The 20,406-nt window shown below is 48.1% G+C and overlaps 1 protein-coding gene across 3 annotated transcripts in view; it reads right to left on the reverse strand.

The window, feature by feature from the left end:
- The window catches only part of SNX27 (sorting nexin 27), a 42,056-nt gene that overhangs the window by 21,108 nt on the left and 542 nt on the right, over positions 1–20,406 (reverse strand). For all 3 annotated transcript variants that reach the window (XM_067313584.1, XM_067313583.1, XM_067313585.1), the window contains exons 2-4: positions 6,515–6,746; positions 1,639–1,831; positions 547–611 (exon numbers count right to left, since the gene is read on the reverse strand). In XM_067313584.1, the coding sequence (XP_067169685.1) occupies positions 547–611; positions 1,639–1,831; positions 6,515–6,746 (490 nt within the window). The remainder of the gene's footprint in view (positions 1–546; positions 612–1,638; positions 1,832–6,514; positions 6,747–20,406) is intronic.

Genomic DNA, 20,406 nt, shown 5'->3' on the forward strand with positions numbered 1-20,406 from the left:
TTAGCACAACACGGAAAGGTTGGAAAAAAAGCAGCAGCTAGAGGGCAAGTTGAAAATTCACTGCTGCTGCCTATAATCCAAATTCTCAGGATAAGCAGTTGGATGGGCTGGTATTTAGAGTGCCCGTTGCCTTTTTTCCAAAGGCTGACAAATACAAACAGCTCATAATTGCAAAACTATACCTGGGCTGCCACAAGCAACAGAGACCAACAGGAAAGTTGGTGGATGTACTTTTCACTAGGTCTCCCCTTGCCAGAGAGCTGGGGGAAGAAATGAGACCTCATGGCTGACTGGTCTGTGCATACCTCCAAGAGCAGCAAAGCTCTTCTTAGCAGCTGCAAAGGGGAAAAGGTCTCCTACATGCAACACAACAGACGGACAGCAAACTATAGCCTTCAGTTTTTGTCATGGTTTTCTACTCAACTAACTGATAGTTTGGCAGGGAGTGTCCTTGCTCTCTGATCCAGCTTTACCAAGCGTTTGTGGCCTCTGTTTGCAACAGTAAAGATCAAGGTGGAGTTTCAGTGCTGTCCCCTGCGCGCCTACCTCGTCCGACTCCGACAGGAACTCTTGCATGATGTCACTCTCCCCAATGACTCGTATTGAACACACTGAAGGACAGAGAGTGCTGGTTAGTGGGTTGCCCAGGGAAAAGGCAGTGCCCTCCCTCCCAGGACCACTCTGAAGGAAGGCAGAGGCAAAAGGGTAATAACTGTTTCATGGGCTGCATGAAACAAGGTGGTATCTCAGGTCAGGAAAAGCCTTCTCAAAGCAAGGGCTTTCTAGGGTTGTATCAGGTTTACTAGCACGAAGACTGATCAAGTGACAAGCGTAAAGTGGTGTTGAGTAACTCCCAATGGGTGAAATCTAGGCCCCAGGCACACAGCCAACAGGACATTTAAACTATACTTAAAAGTGGGCAAGTATTTCATAAATAGTACTTTTGCCTCTTAAAAGTTCTTCCAGAAGGACTGAAACTATTTGTGAATTCAGGCCAAGTTCAGCAAGGAATTTTGACCCAAACTATCACGTTGCCTCTAACATTCAACCAGTCTCCCCCTTCCTACATTCAGTTGGTAAAGGATGAAGACAAATGAGCTGGGAAAGGCAGGGCTGAGATATCAGTTGGGTGGGGAAAACCTGAACCGCCACTATTATGGGAAGAGGGTTTTTAAATCTAGGTGCTGGGTAAGAAGAGAGTCTGTTACGTTCACACACTGAATCAAATATCCCCCATGAAAGAGGCCCCAAATGTGACTTTCTCCCCATTCCGAAGCTTCCCTCCTCTTCCTCCTCTCCCTCAACCTCCAAGATTACTGGCAAGCAATACAACATGATAAATAAAAGCTCATCGAGCATTAAAAACTAATTATACGTTTTGTTGCTGTAAGTGCACTGCCAGCCAATAAACACACGCATCACTAAGCCGTGGCAAGTCTGAGTTCCCTCTCAGCATTTCAGCTATAAAATCCAATCCAGCTACAAACGAGCTTCTTTCCTTCATAGATAAACAAATGGTGGTGAAGTTCAAGCTTTAGGATCACCATGGAAGGATGTACCCCAAAGAATTGTTTCCCACTTGCGAGAAAGGGCAGCATACAACCTGGGCTCTCCTCTGAGCTCACGCAGGCACCGTACCTTTCTCCAGGTACTCCTCGAGCCCTCGCCGCCGGGCGTCCAGCTGCTGCTCCGACAAAGAGAATGGCCATTTCCCTGGGAGACGTGGGAAAGTGAAGTTGGCAAATTCCCGTTTCAGGTTCTGGTGTAGGATGGCAAACTCGCGGTACCGCTTCGAACAGAGCTGGCGGCCTGCCATGTAAACATTGTACACCTGGCAGGGAGGAGAGAAGAGTCTCACCAGGGTACGAAAAAGCTTTCCAAATACAAACCGGTGTAGTTCTGCCTTCCCGGACACACAGGTAGCACACAACTAAATCAGGAGGATTCGAGGCAGAATGAGAAAATGATACTCATAGTTAAATAACGTTCCAACTACCATCTCCATCTTCTTTCAACAGCAGCAGGGTCAGCATGAACTCGAGGTGCCCTTCCACTACAAGGAGAGAAGAAACACACCCCAGACCCTTTACAAAAGGCCCTGAGCCCCAATCCAGCAGTCACAGCTTTCACCTGGATCATTTTCTGTACAGGCTGCACCCCGGAGGGTCCCTACAAGCTCGATGTCAGAGCAGCGACCGTGCCAATCACATCAGCTGTTTGCAGCCACTAGAGCATCCTCATGTCCCAGACGGGTTTGAAACAACAGCTGAATTTCCAGCTTGCTGCAGCATTGAGCCTCATGTTGCAGCAAAAGTTCCAGAGCTTTACTCTGGATTCAGGGTCACAAATACTTTCCCCCGAGACACAGGGAGGTCCCAAATCAAGCAGGAGGCTTATGTTTGCATCTGGACACAGCCCCTGGCAGCTGTCAGGCACCAACTGTGCGAGAGATCCCATGGGAGGGAAGGCATTAAATCAATCAGAAACACCCCACACTAACTAGCTTCTTTGCTATCCGCACACTCTTCCAGTTTCGTTTTGGACACGGTTAAGGAAATAGGACTCTGCTCCCAAATAAGAAACCCAGAATAGAGTTACGGTCACAGGACATTTCTCAGCACTGTAATGCTCTTCAGGGAATTCCTTTCCCATTCATTAACCAGCCGCTTCCATTTTTAAAGCCAATCTGCTTAGTCTCGCAAGCAAGTTAAACAAGCTTTTATCTAGGCGTTGCTAATATGCCCTCAGTGATAAGGAAGCCCCAAACAGCAGCATGTTACCTTAATTAGCTTCACATGAGGAAAGGGATGTAGTGGGAAGAGAGCAGGTTCACACTTTTTTTTTTTTTAATGTTGCACAAGGGAAGTGTTTGCAACCACAGCCCTTCCTCTAAAGCAGAGCATCATCCTCCACCATCCTCCCAAAGCCAAAGGGCTGGCAGAGCAGGGAGGTAGAGACTATCGAGAGGCATGTGCTGAAGGCTCACATAGGGTGGCTTCACCAGCTCTCAGAGGACTCAAAGAATGGCAAGGCCCAACCTGCTCCCAAGAAGAGGAGAGCCCAAATGGTCCCAAAATCCTAGGTCATTTTTCCTCCACGTTTGCACTCCAAATACCTGACTGAAGACCTTCAAAAGGGGATAATTTTCCAATAAAACCTTAACTTTCTCTTTTTTAAGAAGCGTTCAACCCTTCCAGGACTGCCCTTGGTGGGGCAGAAGATGCCAGGATGGGATTAGGAGATCAGATCAATAGCTACTGTCAGTCCAGTAAAGAGCAGGCAGCCTCAGGCTGCACTTCTGCCCAGCCGGCCACCAGACTCCCACCATTCCCCTGCAGCTCCCCAGCATTTTGCTTCTTTAAAAACTCATGTTTCTAGGACCCTCTTGCTCCTGCCCCTTACAACATATCTGAGCTGACAGCATCACATACGGAGGTGCGGTGCCTGGGGCTGGGATAGCAGGGCCGTGGGGAAAGCACCCACTCCCCATTCACGTTCTGCTTGGCTACAATCCTGCAGCCTTCATTCTCCCAAGGAGCCCATCTGTCCCATTCAGAGACACGCACGCTATGGTGACATGTTGAAGTGATACACTTTGCACAGGAATCCGACTCTGAAGAGGAGCTGAGTGTAACTGAACCTTCTCCGCCTTTCCACACACACACACACACACACACACTGTTTCTGCAACACCAATGCTGGCTCATGCTTTCCCTGGGAAAACGCTTCCATCCTCAGCTGGGAGAGGAAAAAGTGATGAGCCAGGAGCCAATTTGTCATCTGTCTCCCAGCGCTTCACATTACTAACATAAGCGTGTCCTGAGGCAGACTGCCCCAGTTAAACCTAACTTGCAGTCTGGGAGGGTGAAAGGAGTCAGTGCATGATAGAAATCTTCCAGCCACGAGACAAAGCAGTGTCATATCTAAGACGCCTGATACTTGGCATCGTGTCCCAAGTCCCTCAGCTTCATCACTCAGCACCCCCCTAGGACTGCACAGTTCCCTAGCTCTGGCAAAATGAAGACAGCATAGAGAGCTGTAGAAAAATATGTTCGGGATATTGGTACAACTAACCCAGTTTGAGACCCCCTCCCATGTTTAGATGCTGAAAATTGGTCCTGTGAGAATATTCAGCTCCCCCTTTAACACAAAGCTACAGGCTACCTCAGGAGCTGGGCGACTGGTAACCGCTCTCCCAACAATAAGTTATTTGCAGAGGGAAGAATACTGCCCTTGTGGCAGGCTTTTGTCTCTACCAGTCGCTTATTGAAACGCGGAGCCAGCTGGAGTTTGGCTGCAGGCTCTGCTGATCCTTTCTGCAGCTCAGACCTGAGGCACGTTCTCAAAGCAATGGTTAGCAGCAAGCTGTACAGCAAGATGCAGGGTGCTGGAGTATCGGATGGATGAAGTAAGCTCCCTGAAGTCCGTGAGCCAAGCGTCTGTGAACATAACACAACCAGGCAATCAAGTGGAACAGCTAAGCAAGGCCTAGCCAGTTGAGGACATTAAACACACACCAAATGTTGCAAGATGAACAGTTCTGGGTATACGTCTGCCTTCATCCAACCCATTTCAGATCTCTCTCCAGGCTGCTTCCAGGTTTGTTCTGCCTAGAAAAGGAATCACTGTGTCTAATACCACAGGCCAGCCTTATCCTACCCCTCCATCTCAGGGTAAGCCACAGGAGTGGGTCCCAAGAACACCACATCTCCTTTGGTCAGTCAACCTGACGTCCCTTCCAACCTGAATTATTCTACTATCCTAGCTGCTGCCACATCCACATGTCATGGGAGAAGAGTAGGGATGAGTTCGGTCTCAGCCTATCCTGAACAGAGTAATTGCCACAATTCAGCGGCAAGCTTGAGGAGTATATCTGAAAGTAGCCCAGAACTGCTTCAGCCACTACCGAAACAGGTGGAGCTGAAGGCCTGGCCAAGGTTCGCTCGCAATCTGTTGGGATCTCAAGAGGGCAAAAAACAGGGAGCACCCCAGACCAAGACTGGGGGGGTTGCCGAAGTGAGAGGTTACACAGGCATCCCTGCAGAACAGCCCTACGCCCATAGCAGCACATCAGGCACAGAAAGAAACACAGTGCCAAAGCTGTGAGCCCCAGAGCTAAAACAGGGATGCTGCAAATAAGGTCCGTGCACACATGGACAGCGGTAGCTGCTCTGCAATGCCAACAGGAGCAAAAGCCATGGGTTCAGCAGGTCCGTTGCTACAGCTCAGGAGGTTTGATCCACTAAAACGGGGCCATTTTTACAGTTGCTGTTCCAACTGCAAGGGCACCCCAAGCCAGAGCACAGGTGCAAGCTAACAGCATCTCCCTTTCAAGTCCAGTGCATGCTCTCAGCTCTAAGCACAATAAATGCCATCGAGATAACTAGATTTAAGCATTAAACTGCAGCTGATAATGGCAGCATATAGCCCATACAGTAGCATCTGATTTTGCAGTTGATTCAATCCATAATTAGTAAAACTTCACTGAAACTAAGAAAAAACAAAATGAAGTGGTATTCTGCAATATGAAGTGATGACATTCTTCTGAGATCACGGGAGTGCAATAAGAATTGCCACACGGAACAAGACAGAGTCCCCCCAACTTGTTACAATTCTACAAGAAAGGAAGCATATTGGAAATGCGAAAAACAACATCTCCTTCCCACAGGCAGCCTTCCCTAATAAGCCAGAATCAATCTTAAGCCTCAGAGAATGCGTCCGTTTCAGTTACTTTTACTACAGATCATGTTCTCTGCGAGACCGAGTGCCAGCCTCCCCAACAAATGCAGCTGGGAGGGGGCACCCAAAGGAAAGACTTTTTAAAATTATTTCCCCCCACACCCCACAAAAGGGAAAAGAAAAGGAGGAACTCGCACAGAGCTCATCAGCACACAGAAGAGGTCAGGCACTCATTTCCCGGGCATCAGAACTACCGCACACGCAAAGAGAGTCACTAGGAGAAATGGGAGCATGAGCGATCAAGCCATGACTCCCAAACTGGGGGAATGCTTTCCTTGTTCTGCGCGGGGCAGAGGTTCACTCTTACACAGCGTGCTCTCAGGAAAGGCAGAGGGAAACCGACACAGATTACAACAGCTTCCTTCTGTAGATGGGAAGTTATGCTCCCAGGCATCTTATTGCTTTTACATCCATCACTGATTTCCTTAGCAGTTGATGTAAAACAGGAGGAACAAATATAAAAGCATATACAAGCTAAATAATAACTCCCTATTTAATCTTCACAAGAGATCAGGCTATCCAAGCTGCATTAAAAAAACAACCTTCCCAGCACATAGACAAGAGCTGTAAAAGAATAACCAAGCACAGCAAGAATAAGGACAGGTGAGCCTAAACAAGACAGCTTCAAAAACAATCAATCATAAATTAATTCATCTCCATCTTGAACACAGAAAGAAAGTGTTGCCATCAATTGTCACTAAAACCATGGAGCACACCAGCTCAGGGCACAGACCCACGCTGATCTCCAGAAGGCATGTCCCAAACTGATACTAACCACAAACTTCTCGCCGTTTTGCTCCACATGCTTGTACGTGGGGATGGAGATGGGCACAGCTTGTTTTTCTGTGTAGTCATAGAATGACTGCCCCAAAGAGTCATCACTTGGATCCAGATTATCTGCCTCGTGGGGAGGTACAGACAACACGGTCAGAATTAACTCCTTCTCTCCTGCGCGAATCAGGTCCACCACTTGTTTGTGAGTTGCCCCTTCCACATTCACCCCATTCCTGTAAAAGAGAAAGCATAGAGGCCATAAGCGAGGCAAAGGTGACAGCAGAGCCTTCAAACCAAGCCAGGACCAGCCCAGGAGTACATCACGTATCTGCTTCCCTTGAAAATTTGCCAATTGAAGATGTCTAACATTTCTATGGCTTCAGATCTGTTCTCCTAATGGGTTACGCAAGCTAGGAAGAAGGAAAAAACAACAACAACAAAACCCTACTTAGTTCTCATGTTAAAATTCTGCAAGTTCTGCTCCAGTGGAAGTGTGTATTGCAATTTAGTTCTGCCTATAAAACACCAGAAACTCGAGCACTTTGCTAGTGTGCACTTCGCAAGAGAACTGAATTGCTTAGTTGGTCTAGTTTCATTCTGATCTAGATTAACTAATTTTCCTATCAGTGATTTCTTGGGTTATTAGTTACTGAATTATGTTTAATGACTTCAGACACAGCTAAAACTTCTTTACAAGGTTCAGGCACCCCATTGAATTTTTAATACAATTTTTGCAGCTTTTAGCATTTCTTAACCTCCCAGAACACTGCATGACCCTCTACAGCTCCAAAGCAGAAGTGGATTTCCCTAAATATGAGTTGAAACTTCCAGGTGAACAAGAATGAGAAAGCAGGCAGATACATTTGTAGAGCAAAGGTAAGTGATTTCAGAAGCTATCGCCCCCATCAACCAAGACACAGCACCCACAAGCACACCTACTTTGGTGCAATGCAAAGGAGATGCACATTCACTTAAGCTACTTTTAGTCAAACTGCTTTACTTTGCCCCCCAAACAGCCCAGGAGAACTGGTACGCTCAGTACAACATTTCTTCTTCTTAAACTGCTCTGACTTGATCACAAGAGCACGTCCAATTACGCCCCAAGCTTTCTACAAACCCCATGAAACACTCTGAAGACCTGAGACCTATCCAAGCCACCTCTAAGCATTCCTGACATTTCTGCTCTCCCTGCCAGCCCTGGGCAGTTAACCATTGCTTTGCTCTCACTTAGGCCAGAAGATATGGACCACACCTTGGCCAGCTTGGAAAGACACTGCTTGGAAATCAAGCCATAGGTCCAAACAGAGCTGTTAGGTTCTCTTCCAAATCTGGAAAAGGACAAGCCTGTTTTTCTTCCTGATAAGAGCTAAATTTAGTATCATGCCTCCATAAACTTTCAGTCATCACAAGTGTCTCTGTTAGAGTTTGGTATCTGAAGCATTCCCTGTATAAACAGGAACAGGCAGAGCTTCACCCACTGCATCCCTACCAGTCAGCCTGGACACACTCAAGCTAGGCTGCCGGCGAGCCCATAGATCATTAGAGACGACAGGTCCCTTTTCACCTCTGCTTCCTGAGCAGCTGCTTGAAACAAGCCTGGAACAAACCAGCTGAGGAGCTTCTCGTTGCTGCCGAACTGCCACCAGCAACCAAGCCTCACCCCCAATTTGTTTTCCTTTACACCTAGGAATTTCTCTACCATAAAGCCTAGCATAACCAGCAGCACAGAATATGGGTTATGGTCATTACCTGATGCTTCAGAGGAATGCAAAAGGAAAGCAGCCTGCACTTTCCCAGCCCTGATTGCTGACCATGCAGGCAGAGAGAGAAAATTCTCTCAACTATTCCCTCTGGCAAGTTGGCTACTTCGTCCTGGAGCCTGAGAACAGATTCTCATCATCCTACTGCTGAAGGCCTAATGTTAGTCACAGAAGCACCTGAGCTTGCCTTAAATCAAGTGTGAGTTTTGGATTTTAATCCCTAGCTCTCAAATGAAAAAGAACAGCTCTTATCATTTTGCATCGATCATTTTTTATTGAACCTTTTACTTTTAAGAATCATCCTGGAAAGATCTGATCTCAACTTACAAATCTGGGTGACAGATCCCAGGCTCTGAACCAAGTTTAAAAAGGCAACCCACCCCAAAAAACAACAAAAAACCCCACCCCAAACAAGCAGTGCTTGTGCATATACTCTGTGCCAAAAACAGTGCTTGTGCTTTGCCACAAGTAGGATGAGAAAGCTTCCTCCAGCTTGGGTATTAACTCCAGTTATCAGCCTACTTAAAACTCAGTTACACAGAGCTCCCATATAAATCTCAAGGAAGGAATAAAGCAGCAATCCTTGGATGCAACCTCTGGGTTCTTCAGGATAAGGGTGCTTGAAAAGCCATGCACAGCTTTTACAATAACCATTGCATTAGGCCATTAAGTTCAGGAAGCAGGAAAATCCCCTCCTCACTGGCCAGCTCTACCACACGGTAGGAGCGTGGCCTCCAAAGCGGCAAATTCAATCTCACAGGGCAGTCCTCATTACTGAGTCAAGCCGTTAGTCACCAAAATTCAGTGTCACATTAAAGAAACATTCACATTTGTTCCACCTGATCGACACTCATGTGCTGCTAGTTTATACCTATATGGGAAATCATTTCCATTTGGCTAGAATTAAATCCAGTCCACGAAGTCCTACAGCACCACTGCCCACATACAATTTTGTTCAATGGGGTTACAGAGCCAGCAACTCTGGTAGCACGGAGACTGAAGCCTGGTTTATCCCCGCTAGGTACTGCACAAGGGACATCAGACCATACCAACTCTCACCTGCACATTTCAGTCCTGCCCTGAGAACAGGAGATTGAAGGCAGGAGAGTTTAGTCACCATCTCGCACTGAACCTCAAGCTGCCTGCAGAGTCTGCCGCCAGCCAGCGACGGGCAGAGCCGTCCTTCCAGCTGGCAACACGGGCTTTTGGCCACTACCACCCAGACTGAGGATTCCAGGAGTCTCCCCTTAAAGTCTGCAAAAGTCGAGAATGGTTTTCAGTTACTCAGCCCCAGCTGGATTTGAACCAGGATCTCAACATAATTTCCCCGTCAGCAGAGACCTCAGACACTGCAACTTTCCCCTCCGCCAGCAGACTAAGAACAAACACTCCACCAGCTTCCTCCTCTTCCTCTTCCACAGCCCCTGGTGATTTCTGCTACCACACATTTCCTCCCAGAGCTGAGACAGAACCCAGGAGCCCTCAGCATGTGGGGGGAACTAGGACAGAACCTAGGAATCGGATGCCCCATCCCTCCCAACAGTTAGACTGCAATGCATCATTTCATTCACAAAAAAAAGATAACACTCGCTCCCGGCTCTCAATCGCTCCAAGTAGCGAGGCTTCTTTCTAAGATCGGATGCTATTTTAATAGCAGCCCTGCTGCCCCTCCGCTACACTGGCCTCCTGCTCTGTAGCACTAAAGAGTAGAAAGCAGGCAGTACTGCAGTAGCATAGGGCCAGAGGACTAGCACCTTTGCAATAAAGTCACCATAGCAACTCAGCCTGGAATAATCATCAACAAACCTAAGAAGAAAGAGAACAGTAAATCATATGATACAGGCAAATCAGAAGCATCTGGCAAGGCGCAATGAGCATAGCTGAGCAACACGCTGTTTACTCAGCCGCAAACTGGTCAGGATCTGAAGAGCTGAACATGCTTTCCTAAGACAACAGGACACTTGGATCCTTTTCTCTTGAAGCTACTGTCTTGGTCTGGAGTTGAGGGAAAAAAAACAAAACCAAAACTACAAGTTCCCCATACCCTGCCAGGGGGCTCACCACATCCTAGGAGAGGACTGCTCACCCCAGTGCTATTTGTACAGCTCCTACCCAGGCTGAGCTGACGCTGCACTGGGCTGGGTCCATCTATGCCTTACAGAAAGAACACCTGGACACAACAGCAGCAGAAGACAACCAGAGCCAATCAACCGTTCCCTCTGCAAAGGGGGTATGGGGAGACAGGCTGCAGAGCTCTTCTCTGCACAAGAAGTGAAATAAAGGAGAACTCTGCTCTACGTGGAGAAAACGATTGCGTGATGGGAGACAGCAGCCAGGCACATGCAATCCCCTGCACAGCCTGTCAGACTGCAAAGAGCGAGCAACTTCCTCCAACAAATCACTTCTCTCTGCTATATGCCACTGAACGCAGATGTGGTTAAATCAGGAACACAAAGTTCTGTCATCTTTCACTGCATGATGTTGGGCAAGTCGTCTTCCCTCAGTGCCCAATTTCCTCCTCAACTTGCAGGATGCAAGGTTTCTTCACAGAAAGGTTAACGTAGGTTCGCAGAGAGTTCTGAAGCCAGTAAGTAGAAGTGATTCTAGAGTGCGACAACCCTGCTTGGCCTTCGAGCAGCGCAAGTGGTGGGTTGTTGACTTTGACGAGGTAGAGCCTTCTTAGGCTGTCACCCCAACGGGTGAATCCCTGTTGTGCAAAAATGCTGCATGGGGGACTCTCAAACACTCTGGGCATCCCAGAAAGGGAGCTGTAGAGAAGTTGGTGCTGGAGAGAGTCAGTCTAGTTCAACACTCCGCATGACTAAGGGCTCTGGCTCACCTTTGCGGAGCAGGACTAGCTGAGGACAACATAACCCCAAAGCACTCGTTACCATGTCTCTGATGGCAAGCATCTTTCCCAAGGAAGAGCCAGCGGAGGGAACACACGCCCATGCTGCAGTCCACAGTCCAGCACATAGCCTAAGATGCCAGCGAAGGCAGGTCTGGGCTAAGAGTCTGGACTGTGACCTGGGGCAGCAGCACACTTTGCTGTCTGCTGACATGACTGCAAAGGTAGAAACCATGGCACACGCAGAGCAATATCACCAGTCATTGCCAGATGCAACACACTCACCTGTCAGGGCTCGCCTGCTGCTGAGGGGAAAGCCAGGCTCCGAGAATTACAGCAGGTTACATTTAACAGAAGATCTTTGGCCTGTGGTTCTGCAAGCTCCTGCCACCAAAAGACATGCTGGGGGGCAGAGGAGGCCAGTGTTTGTTCACCATAACGAATTAAAAAGCCTCTTTGAAACCAAGTTTCCAAAGTGCTAGGCCAAAAAAAGTGAGCAGCGGCTGTGGGCTGGCACAGCACCATGGCTGGAAGGAACACAAGCTGCTGAAGCACTCTGCTTACTCCACGAGCTGTGCACTCCCAACCCTGCTCTCTCTGCCAGCACAGGACAGCTTCACCCTAAAAAGCATCTCACTAACCAGCTACGTTTGAACCCAGACACACCTCTAGGAAAACATTTTCAATGATCCCTGCAGTAAGAACAGGAACCGCTTACAGACACTGGGAAACCCTGAGGATGCATTTGACAAAACAAAATCCCCCAACATACCAATGCTAAAGAGTAGATTCCTAGGACAGAAGAACATTTCACTTATTTTCCCCATTTGTACACTGAATGACTCATTCTCTGAGAATACTTCTTAAAATTTCCCAACTATCTGTCTGTCAAGAGATGACAAGGAAACTTACTGAAAGAAAGCCGGCAATAAGCTTCCTTGAGATTAAGACCAAGGTCTGCTTTTGTGCTTTGTTCAAGCAGAAAGTACCAACCCAACCAAGGAACCACTCAAGAAACTATTTTTAAGTTATCTTTAAGGTCTCACTTGCACTAGGCTTGCTCTTCTAGCAGATGAAGACCCTTTGCTGTTCCATGCTATCAGCAGGGGCACCACGGCAAAGCGCGGCTTGGATCCCAGCTTTGCAGTCTGCTGCAAAGACACAACCCACATAACCTGCAAAAAAAGGAGCAATAGCAGCCAGGGCCCAGTTTGGCCAGTGAAGCGATTCTTCCTCCAGCCCAGCTGTATCAGGCAGGAATCACATCGCTTTCTCACCCCGGTGTGACAGAACCAGGCTGGCAAGAGTCTGCAGTGTAGATGTGGCCTAAGGAATAGAACTGGCAGCAGCTATTCACACCACAATTTCATGTGTCATCTGTCTCTTAATGGAGGCTGTCTGCCAATACACCATCCTCCTCCACCCAACGCTTTGCATCTTCCAGCTCCTGACACTTGGCTCACAACACATGTGGCTCTGGTTCTATCCAGGACAGTGTGTCTGTATGTTAAGCCCATACTAAGACTCCCATAAAATTCAATACATCCCCAAGAAGCCCCCTGCGTTCCTGCTGCTTCTGTAATACACCACTTCTCACCACTAAGCAGCTGTGGGAGAGATTTTAAGCGCAGTGCTAAGACTACAGCAGCAGCGACGGATTGCTCTCTGCTCTAGGAAGGGCTGACGAAGTAAGAACAGTGTTGAAGCTGAGATCCAGTGACAAGGACAGTCACGACACGGATCAGCAGCCTCCTCGGGAGAGGCTCTGGAAATAAAGATGAATAGCTAATGAGCTTACTGGACATAGTGGTGTGGGACAGCTTTTCCAAGTTTGCTGCAGCAGCCACAGACCAGGCACTTCATTGCTTTGATTCCCCCTCCCTCCTCAAATCTGTTCAACCAGCTAATCTCAAACACCAAAATAGCTTCACATGGAAATACCTTCCAGGGTGCATTCGCAAAGGGGCAGCCACCACTCCGTGGACAGTGCCAGGTCCCTTCCACCGCTCCCCAGCATAGCTACAGATTCACCCCGATAGATTCACGGCAGCTTTACTGTAGTAGCTTGGATGCATCACGGTTACACACCCCCACCCACAGCTACGCCAGACCCAGCTTCTTGGAGTTTATCACACAGATGAGTGTTAGCTTTCAGCTGCACGATATAAATGAGACCAGTCAAGCTAAACAGTTTCCCCAACATACAGCATGCGACAAAGCCTGGAGCCATCCCCTGGTGTTCCTAGTTCTAGCTTAATGCTTTAACCACAAGACTGCATCCTTCCCCCTGCCCAAAGGGGAATGAGAAAAATGGTATTTTGTGGCTTGAACACTACAAGTCCCATCCCAGAAGTAGCAAACAGTGTGCTTGGCTCCGGCCCCAAACTGCTCAGTGTCTAAAGCCACACAGCAGTTGGTGGGAGCCTTCCTTAAACTGAACCAACATAGTCCTCAGATCCCAGGGCATAATCCTGGCTTGGCTGTTCAGCTGAGGCCTAAGCAGCATTTCCCCATTTCTAATCTGCCAAATGCTCTTACCAGAGGGGAAGCCAATCTTCCTCTTTCCCAGCCAAGAAATCCAGACCCTCTTCAATATTATTCCAACCAGATAAAAAAAACTAGGAGGAAGCTAACAAGTGCAACTCCAATGACCTTTCCAACTTCTGTTCTCTCTCACGTCAGAGAAAAGGTTGGAATAATTACCATTTTCACACAAGCCTCTTACAACATTTTAAGGAAGTTCTGTGCACATTTACATGCTCTGCTCTGGCAAACAAAATGATTGCCATTCACCTGTTCCAATTATGAGAGCAATGATTCCTTCTAAATTAACACTTTGGAGACACTCTGAAAGAAGACAGAGCATTAGTTTTTAACCTCCTGAAATGTTAAGTATTACTGTAAAGCGAACAAATATTGACTCAGCAGGCAGAAAGCTATTTGTCTTACTGAAAAGGGAAAAATATTTTGGATACTTCAGCAACCAAACCTGTATCAAATCCATTCTGGAAATTCAGAAGCAATTAGTTGCAATCGGTTTCTACCCCAGCTAAACACCATCAGTAGGAGAAGGACACAATCTAGATTAAGGCCTCCATGGTTTTGCTTTCCCTGAACCATCAACCAAATCACCCCAGGACAACTGGAGAAAATAGGACACCCAGGTCTTTCAGCCGGATTACAAGCCCCAGTACTGGAACAGAGTTGGACTTCTAAGAGTAATTTTTCTGACTGACACAAAAGCAATGATTTTTGTCTGCTCCATTTGTAGACCCAGATTCTCCCTCAGTGAAGTTCAGGCCGCTGCCTGAAGTTCAAGCCTGTGACAGCGGCATTGGTTTTCCAGCCGTGCTCTTTCGCAGAGCTCTATGCAACGTCAACAGGCCCCCAAGGACTCCGCAGACCACAGGCTGAAAACCACTGTCACAAGACACTTCTCTAGAGACGTATATGAAGAGCCTGGCAGGGTTGGTCTCTCCAGCCCTTCGAAACACCGTCACAGTCCAACAACAGCTTGGAATACAGGTTGTTCACAAGACCACCAAGACTACACAGAGGAACTGACCCACTTGCTTCATTATCTCAAGCTGCACAAAGCATGAGGAGACAGCACAGATGGTGAAAACAGGTTTAAATTTCTCTAGCCTCAGTAAACATACCCTTTCCTAGGAATATACAGAGTTCTGTTGAAATATACTGTAAAACGTTAAACCAGGGTAGATAAAATAGCTCTTACTTTTATCTAACTGTACACTTAATGGAAAACACAGTGTACAAGGGTTCTTCATTTACCCACTGCTGTTCTCGCTCACAAGAAAAAAAGAGAGAGATTTGCAGTTTTTGCCCTAACAGCCGACGTCGGCCTTATTGAGCTGCACGTAAAGCACGCTGAGCACAGGCTGAAAAGAGCAATCAGGAGACCTGAACAATTCCCAGTTCTAATCTATAGCCTTAACTGGGTGAACACCCTCTCTCTCTCTCTGCACCTGTGCAACTCCGTTCATAAGACAGGGAAAAAGCTGCTGACCCACCACAAAGCACTCCAAAACGTATGCAGGAAAGCATCTCTGCTTGCAGCGGGGGATGCAGCCTGGAAAGGCTACAGGGAATTCAGAAACGCTCCCAGGAAGACGGCACTTCCACAAGGGTAGCAGTACATTTAAGAGATGGGGGGAGGAAAGAAGTCCATCAGCCAGCGATTAGAGGGATTTCAGGTTTGCGAGGCTGCGAGCCAAACCTAACACCTTTTGTGAGTTGCTACTGCTGCAAACAGGCTTACAGCAACCACAGCAGAAAACAACCAACCTCGGAACCAATGAGGGTGGGCTGTATCCCCACACGCAGCTGTACCAGCACATCTTCCACCTTCTCACCATCTAGGTGTACAGGATAAAGCTTCCAACACTTTGACCGAATCCAAAGAAGAAAAGAAAGAGGTTTCCTAAACCATTTGAGGTTAAGGAAAAAGAAGCCCTTAAAGACTTTTGCCTAGGTAAGCCTGCCGACCGTTTCGTAAGGTGATTTTCTGGCAACGCGCCCTTTGTGCAAGCTGCAAAGCGCTGCGAATTAACAGCGCACACAGCTGTCGCCTCCTTTTTACAGACAGGTCGGTACTTTTCCAAAGCAGAATCAGCTTTCTGTGTCCCAAGTCAATACACAAAATTAGACTTTAGACCAAGAAGAGAGAGAGCATAATCTCCTAAAGAGAAGGAGCCAGTCCATTTGTGAAAAGCTGAAGAACTCAGTGCACGTACACTCACATTTGCAGAGCGAAACAAGACTAAGGGTGTCAGCAGTCGCCACAAATGCATTGTTTAGATCTTTAAATAACTTTAAATAATAACAACAGACAGGCATAATTTCTCATGTATTGAGAAAAAGTTATTCAGCTGATGACATGTTGGAGGCATAAGTGGAAAAGCCCACGAGCAAAACACCTAAAACATTTTCTTTTGCAAGCTGAGAACCTCACATGGACCCAATCAACCATCCTGGTGGGGTACATGCGTATCGCCCCTATTACAGAAAGGAAATAAGGGAAGGAATTAATTCATATCCCTCGCACATCATGCATAAGTCACTCTCCCCACAAAGGTTAGGAAAAAAACCATCCCCGGTTTACACTATTCTGTCAAAACCCATATCAAAGGTACGACACCTTCCTCTGAAGCAGCAGGTGCTGTGACTGTTGCAGATAGAGACTATTTCTCAGGTCTGGCAGCGTGAGGTACCTCTTTACCTGAGGAATTACACCTAGACCTGACCAGGTTTCAGCTGCACACAGTTCAGTAATATTGAAAACTGAATCCCTTCTTTATCAGCTTGATTATTTTGAGCGAGCGTCCCTGCAAACAAACTAAACACCAGTGAGATTTTCTTCCCCATCAAGATTAGTTATGATTGTCATTCAGGGTGATAATCAAGAACTAAATTAGCGATCATTGTCTGTCTCCAGTGCCCTCAACACCCACAAACGCAGAACAAGCTAAGAAGATTAGAAAGCGCTCCTTAGTTAAGTTGCAAAACCAGCCTTCAAAAGCAAGTGTTCCGAGCTAGATGTTAGATAAAGGAGCATGATACAGTTAAAGATGGCAACAAAGGACTTTTTACCGAGCACAGGAATCTAAATAAACCCTTCAGACACAACACTTGAAACATCCTTAGGTTTTGGATGAGGACTGCAAAGCAGTTCACGCTTCACCGCCCTACCCCACAGAGGAAAACCACACTCACATTCTTGCTGCTGCAGCACCCCAGAGACTCTAGCAGAAAGAGAAGCAGCTTTTTGGGGGCGGGGGGTAGGCAGCTCCGGGTGTTCGCATACGGCGCACACTGGCTCTGAGAGCAGGCCAGGTGAAGAGCCTTGGAATGACAGACACCACAGACAAATTACCGCGTGCTAAATATCCTGTTATTTGGCACTACCGCTTCAGAGAAGAACAGGCTAGAGCACAAAAGCCAAAGTAATTCGATCACGGCCACACAGCGGAAGAGTCTCGTCTCTCAGGCTCTCGCTCCAAAAAACTCTGATCCAGGCCAGTCTGCAGGAGTCAAACTCCAGCAAAGTTACAGGAGTTTGAAACAAAGCCCCGCTCTGAAATAAAGAGCCTTTTCAGAAAACCCACTATCCTGTACCTGCCTTTCTGCACCCAAACAAGTGAGATTCTCAGAGGTGCTGAGCACCCTAGCGAAATACCAAGCGCTTATTCAACAGCCCAGCTACAGATTGAAAAGTCCAAGTTTCAGAGAGCTCACCGTGACTTCCAAACCACCAGACAATCTTGCGGGCGAGTTAAGCGCACTCCAGGGCAGGGTACGGTACACGGCAAAAGGCTTGCTCTGAGCCAGGGGCTTGAAAAAACTGGATTCACTGGGCCTCAAAGGCAGCGGCCGCAACGGACAGGACCGAGCACAAGTTGGCTGGTGCCTCCCATGGAACCCCACCCCCACCATTGTGCACAGAGTGCCGCCGTGGAAAGGAAGGGAAATCAGAGCTATTTTTGGAGTCAGTTTTATTGTTTTCTACTCCAACTCGCAACCGTGCTAAGATTTACTTGCAAGAGTTGGATTTTAATAGATCCAGGGAGAATTAATGGCGGCTGTCTGCTCTCAGCAGAGTGGGCAGAGACATGGGGTCTTCGCACGGCCAAAACATGACCGGTATCATGTAACATTTTAGGGCTGGCAAGCTGATTTATGCAGCCAGGTTAACAAAAGTGATAGCTGATATTGGAAAAGGGTGAAAGCCAATCTCACAAGTGCTACAAGAAGATACATGGGCACATTAAAAAGCAACTTCTCCCTCAAGATCACGCTGTGCAGAAGCGGAAGATACGTAAAAAGGAAAACTCCTGTTCTTTCGATCCACAGTTACTCCCTGCCTTGCGATGGAGACAGAAACCAGGAGGCCAGACAGCCACAAGCCAACACCCCCTCCTGCCCCCAAGCTGGGGGCAAGACCTTATTAATAGTCCTCATTAGCAGGTCTCGACTCTTTCAAACACTGCAGCGTGGTTTGGCTGCGGAGTAGAAGTCAGACCCTTAGCTGGTGTAAGCACTTAACTCACAGAAACAAATCCTTGCCTTGCACTGGCCTAGAAGCCACGGACCAAACCCCAACTCCAGCCCTGGCCTCTAATTTTAAACACACCATTTTAAGTATTTCCCACAGCAGGCATGAGGGCAAATTTCATCTCGGCATCTTGTAATGCATACGAATAATTCCCCTCGGTCAATAAACGCTGTTCTCATGTAGATCCTCCAGGTGCAGAATTCACCATCACCATCCCCCCCCCCCCCCCAAACAGTTTTTCTGCACGGAAAATTAGAGCATGAAGTATTTGGGTCACAGAGGAGGGAGCCAAATCTGAACACCAAGCCTTCTGCAGGACATGGCCAAACTCTCTAGCCAAGGGCTAGTCAGAACAGCTCTTCTCTGCCGGGCCCACACACAAGCTGTTGTCCTTCACCCACTGCAGCCTGCAAAGACCGGCAGCAAAGTATTCCTGCTTCTCTGAAATGCCTGTAATTAATAGGTAATTGAACTTAACCAACTCAGCACAAACTACAAATACATAAAGACCAGTAGGTATCTCACAGCTCAGCACAGGCAGAACCAACCCAAAGAATCACAAGCTAAAGGGATGCACTGAAAAAATAAACCTCAACAGGCAGCAGCTATAAGAAGTCATCAAAGAGATTTAATTGATGTCAGTCAACAAACACGGGCTCAAAGTTTAAGGGTTGGGGGGAGGGCAGGGGGAAACCAGTCTCAACGCAGTGTAGTTGAAACATTCCTATGGAAAGATGTTTTCAGGTTCACACTGTAAATCCTGCCATAAAGTAACAGCACAGCTGCCACACAGCCCTGAACATCCTGAGGTCCGAGTGACATGAGCAAAAAAAATAACTAGCCGGTCCCATCCTCAAGTGTGTGTTTCCCTCTGCTTCTTACTGCCAAACCACACTGCTTCAGGGGGTGCGAAGGAAGGATACTTTAACTCCATTCTTGAGAGCATCCCTGTCTCTTCCCAAAGGGTCTTCCCCCCTTCCCAAGCATGTTTGGAGGTGCCCTCACTGCCTCCTTCTCCAGCCATGCCCACAGCAGCCCCACGTTCACCTCCCTCCCCGGGTACCAATGGCCCCCAGCCACCAGCCCCTTCCCTCTGCTGTCCCCCCACAGACTTCCTCAGGGCTCCCCCTTCCTTCCAGAAACCCCTCTCCACATTTCCTAACCTACTTCCCCTCCTCACAAGGGATCATGCCAGGGACGAGCTTTCCTTCAGGAGCTCAGTTTCTCTCCCAAACAAATTTCCCCCCGCAGTCATCCCCCTGCCACCAGCCCTTCCCAGCCAGGGTCTCTGCCCAAAGGCAGATCTGTGGACTTGGCTCCTACAGATATTTCTTCCTAAGGGGTCCCCCTTCCCCTTTCTTTGACAGTGATCTCCAGCCTCACAAGCTTAAAAACTTTTTCTAAGGGGGTATGGCCCAAAGGACAGCTGACACCCACTTCAGTCCTGCCCATCAAAGGATCTTTTTGGGGGAAAGAAGGGTCCAGCCCTCCCACTACTGCCTGGGGGAAAGACTCCATGTTCTCCCTCCACCTCCTCAAGGAAGGTTCCCAGCTTTAACCACCCCCTCTTTCCAGATAATCTCTCTTGCTGGAGGTGGAGATGGCAGCACACCCCCTTCCTCATCTACTATCTATTAGCCCATCCTGCTCTGGGATCCAAGAGATCTCCCCCAAAATAAAAGTGGAGGCAAAATCTCCCTGAGGATAGGAGGTCTGGGAGGCCACCAAGGCAAATGTGCATGGCGGAGGGGACCCTCAGATTCACCCTCAAAGGGAGAGGTTCCCTATAGAGAAAGAAGAGCCCTCACCTCCCCAGATGGGCTCTTTCATAGGGCAATGTCCTTCAGTCCCTCCATACCCTTCACCCCACAAAGAAGGAGGTCCTCTAAAAACCTCAGTGAGGGGGAGGCTAGCTCACACGCCCCCATAAAAAGAGACTGGCCCACAACCTGTCTGTAGAAAGAGGTACCCAAGAACCCTCAGTGAGGAAAGACTCCCCCCCCAGAAGGGTCCCCTAAAGCCTCCGATGAAGGGACAGCACACCAGACCCCCCGTAAGGGCTCCCAATGAGGGAAAGCTGGCACAGCTCCCCCCCCCATAAGGGTCCCCTCGCAACACCCCAGTGAGAGGAGATGAGACCAGGTCAGCACCCCAATAGGAACCCCCACCCTAATGAAGCCTCTGGTGACGGAAAACTGGCACAGCCCCCCGAT

The sequence above is a fragment of the Apteryx mantelli genome, chromosome 31 (assembly GCF_036417845.1).
Source record: "Apteryx mantelli isolate bAptMan1 chromosome 31, bAptMan1.hap1, whole genome shotgun sequence".
NCBI lineage: Eukaryota > Metazoa > Chordata > Aves > Apterygiformes > Apterygidae > Apteryx > Apteryx mantelli.